At 36.3% G+C, this 4,333-nt stretch overlaps 1 protein-coding gene across 1 annotated transcript in view; it reads right to left on the bottom strand.

The window, feature by feature from the left end:
- Positions 1 to 2,450: 2,450 nt before the first annotated feature.
- The window catches only part of LOC107681055 (ectopic P granules protein 5 homolog), a 34,950-nt gene continuing 33,067 nt past the window's right edge, over positions 2,451 to 4,333 (bottom strand). Inside the window, exons 43-45 of the mRNA XM_016477205.1 lie at positions 3,324 to 3,539; positions 3,083 to 3,197; positions 2,451 to 2,894 (exon numbers count right to left, since the gene is read on the bottom strand). Of these exons, the coding sequence (XP_016332691.1) occupies positions 2,712 to 2,894; positions 3,083 to 3,197; positions 3,324 to 3,539 (514 nt within the window). The 3' untranslated portion in view covers positions 2,451 to 2,711. The remainder of the gene's footprint in view (positions 2,895 to 3,082; positions 3,198 to 3,323; positions 3,540 to 4,333) is intronic.

The raw sequence follows: 4,333 nt of genomic DNA, 5'->3' as shown, positions 1-4,333 counted from the left end.
TATATATATATATATATATATATATATATATATGTATATATATAGATAGTGTCATAGTAGAGCGGACGTCCCATAATTGCTAATGGAAATTCTGAGCCATGTTCTCGCTCTCATGGCGTTTTCCCTCTGATAAAACAGCACGATGACTCAGACTCTCTGCTCTTGTTCAGGCTCACTGGACTGCACTGCTTTTCCAACACTGTAAAACTTTAATTCAATACGCTCATAAGATAATCAGTGAGAAACAAGTCTACAGGGTTTAATACCCATAGAAGGAAGATGTTTCTTAACAAAGCTTCTCAGAATTAGTAATGGAAATATGGTAACTAATGTTGGCTGATATATTAAAAGAGATCCATCACTAACAACTGGCAGTTAATCCTCATAAGTCATGTGTTTCATTAGTGATGTATTGCAGACAGGATCTCCCGTGTAAGTGCAATGCACCGCCAGCACTCGCCCAGTTTTCAGCGCAGGATTTATTGGTTCTATAATATACTGGGCTATTTACCAGTCAAATGTCTTTATATGTCTCTACAACATATGATTCTGTGTATATGTCAGAAGAACCCCAATAATGGCCTTTACAAGTGTTCAAACATAATAGCAAATATTCATATCACAAACACAAGTTATCTGTTTACTTCTTTAATATGTGCATGCATGCTGCTGCAAAGCTACTATTCACAGATACTCCAGCGTGTCGTTCTGGCTCAGATGTGACAGAATGTATAAACAGCGAAACATAAGAAAAGACACTGGCAAGCCACATCTCAGTCTCCCATCTGCTGTCTGGGTACCCTGATAACACTGCCTCTGTACCATCTATTAAAGTGGACGAGATCGCCATGGCAACTGCCATTTCCAGGGATGTGAATTCCGTCTTACACTTGTCACAGCCTAAGAAGGGTAAGACTGACCGATACTATTTTGTCATATTACTATGGCCTTTACTTAAAGGACTTCTAAGAGTTTTGGGGGCAACACTGTGCAGATAAATGTTTTTTTGGCAATACTATGATACTACTCAAAAATCTTGATTTAAAAGCAAGAAACTTTTCACATGAGGAAACCACATACACACTTTTCCTTTGATTTTAGGTATTATTGACTTTGATTATCATTTACATTTTCATGTACACAACATATAATTTGACACTGTATTTTGTAACGGATGACAGAAGATCAATTATGTCACAAGAGGAACAAAATATTGCACTGAAAACAACAAGGCAAGTCGTGTTCTATACAACATTAGACTCCTTTCCACTGTACATTTATATAAATGTCCAGGTTAATTCAATGGTTCAGTGTTGTGCTTTTTTTTTTTTTTTCAACAGCATGACAGTCATTAACTATATGCACATCATGTTAATTTTATTTTTAAGCACATATGTTTGCTTGGGGAGCATCTAAACAGTTATAATTATCACAAATTCAATGCACAACATGTTCATGCTGCAGTATTATGGAAACCAGTGAATGCTGTGGTATGAGGAAGTATAGAAAATGACCTCTGACTGTATTATAAAAGCATGCAGTGAATCCCCAGAAGGGCTGACCTATAATCTCACAACCAAATATAGCCATACCATGCTGGCAATAGTGCAGCACAGAAATAGATTTTCTCTAATTCAAATGAATATTAGTTCTGAAATTAGCTCTATGCAGCTAAACAATTACAGCAGCAAGCACATTCATTCAATTTCATATGCCTATATAATATAATATAATACCATCCATCTTGCTGTGGAGCAACAGAAAGATTTAAAAAGAGGAAAGGACTGTGTGATGTCAATTGTGAACATTCTTTAAGGGAGAACTTCTGTTAAGAACTAAGTGCACTTGTCAGGCAGATCACATGCTGGAGCTAATTCATCTTGTTTGGACATTGCTGGCCTCCATACAAATATTAAAGTGAGAAAGATATTAGTCTCTAAAAAATTCACTTCTTCACATTGAAATGTAGATGTCCAGCCATTATCGGTTTATTTGCATGAGCTTATAAAGAAAAATATTTTGTAAATTCACCGGAATATTTGTTGTGCAAATTAATCAAAATCATGCTATGAGGTATATTTACACTGCGACTCAGTGAATTATCATCAGATATCACCAAAACTCCCCCCCCAAACATGGGAGGTCTAAAACATCCTCATACATATATCATAAAATCCTCACCACTCTAAAATAAATTATGTAAATGAATATAATATTGTAATGAGACCATGAACTGTGTGGACATGTTTGTTTGTGTGTTATTTCTGGTGTGAAACACAAAAGAATTTGGATACTTTAAAGCAGTGTTTCCCAACCTTTCTTTAGTCGCGGCACCCTTTTTTTGAACATGTTAGCAATTTAAAAATATTAAAAAATGATTTTTTACACGGCACCCCTGCTCTCGACAGACGGCACCCCGGTTGGGAAACACTGCTTTAAAGGATACATTTTAAGAAAAAAGAGGGGAAACTAATATTACTGTGAGAAAAAAGAAAATTAGTGTAACCGGGCGTGTTTTATAACCTTATGCACAGTTTAAAAAATGACCACTGCTTCAGTGTCTAAACCCATGATTTAATGCATTCCTCCCAATTCTGTCCTTTCCCAGAAAACACCTTCATCTCACCTGGAGTTAGATCCGTTCTCCAGGAGTTTTTGGTGGGCTTCACAGAGCTTGACAGCAGGAGTCGACTCTTGTTTTGAGGTTAGAGCTAACGGATGATGTCTAGGTAATTAAGGTCAGTGTAGAGTGCATTGACTAGCAGGGTCAAAAGACGGTTGCTGTCACGCAGGCCATGATCTGGGTACTTGATGAACTGAATGACCTGGTTCACAGACACATGCAGCTCTGAATACTGCTTATTACTCGGCATCTGCTCCAGTACCGATAAGGCCTGAAAAAAGAGAGCAGTCATTCAAGGTACAGCACGATTTACCAGAAATTTGTTTGTACTATTAAATTATCATCAAATATCTAAAACATATCCACATCTAACCATCTGTTTTTTCGAAATTTCAATTCAATTTTTCAAATTCAACATAGAAAAATTCCTAAATTCACCTAAAAAACAGAAAAGTTTACCTGTTGGGCTTTAGCTGAGAGCTGCAGCTCGGTGCCTGGATGAAGACGCAGCTGATTCTCTGAGGGCACCTGGACCAGCAAAAATGCTGACATGCTGCGCGCCACAACCCGAAACCTGAAACACAGGAAGAACAGAAATTGTGAGGTATGCAATTCACACAATTTACCTTTCATGTCCCTTTCACTTCTGATCTGGACATCAAAACAAAACTGTTTTAGCAGTTTCTCAATCTTCTCTCACCTGCTAGAAAGTGGGGATTTCCTCCCAAGGCCTATGGCTCCCAAGATGCCTGAGTTAAGTCTTTCCTCACTGAGCTGGGCTAGACGGTTCTGGAATGCCATTAAGGTGAGAATCAGAGTATCAAGTGCGCAGGTGTCATCTTGATCCACCTGGATCTGCAGAAGCTCCAACAATTTATGCCACCATAAAAACAGCTTTGCCTCATCAGCTGGACCACTGCAGGAAGAGATGACACACTCCCTTAGGCCACAAATACTCACACAATAAGCACTAAAAATAAAAGGAATGTTATTTACCAACTCTGCAATCCTACACTACTTCCAGTCAGGCTTTCTGTGTGCGTCCTTCAGCATTTACACTACCGTTCAAAAGTTTGGGATCAGTAAGATTTTGAATATTTTTTACCGAAGTTTCTTGTGCTCATCAAGGCTGTATTTATTTAATCAAAAATACAGAAAAAACCCTGTTATTTTGTGAAATATTATTGCAATTTAAAATAACCATTTTTATTCTAATATACTTTAAAATATAATTTATTCCTGTGATGTAAAGCTGAATTTTCAGCATCATTACTCCAGTCTTCAGTGTCACATGATCCTTCAGAAATCATTTTAATATGCTGATTTATTATCAATGTTGGAAACATGTTTTTTGGAACCTGTGATCCCTTTTCAGGATTCTTTTAAGAATATAAAAAAAAAAACAGAATTTATTCAAAATGGAAATCTTGTGTTACAATATACACTACCGTTCAAAGGTTTGGAGTCAGTAAATTGTTTTCTTTCTTTTTTGAAAGTAATGAATACTTGTATTCAGCAAGGATGTGTTAAATGGATAAAAAGTTAGAGTAAATACTCATATTGTTAGAAAAGATTTTAATTTTAAATAAATGTTGTTATTTTTTAACTTTTTATTCATAAAAGAATCCAGAAAAAAGTATCAGTTTCCAAAAAAAACAAAAAACAAAACATGAAGCAGCACAACTGTTTCCAGCACTGATAATAAATCAA

This window comes from Sinocyclocheilus anshuiensis, unplaced genomic scaffold (genome assembly GCF_001515605.1).
Source record: "Sinocyclocheilus anshuiensis isolate Anshui unplaced genomic scaffold, SAMN03320099.WGS_v1.1 scaffold697, whole genome shotgun sequence".
NCBI classification, from domain to species: Eukaryota; Metazoa; Chordata; class Actinopteri; order Cypriniformes; family Cyprinidae; genus Sinocyclocheilus; species Sinocyclocheilus anshuiensis.
This window is presented reverse-complemented; position numbering and strand designations above follow the sequence as displayed.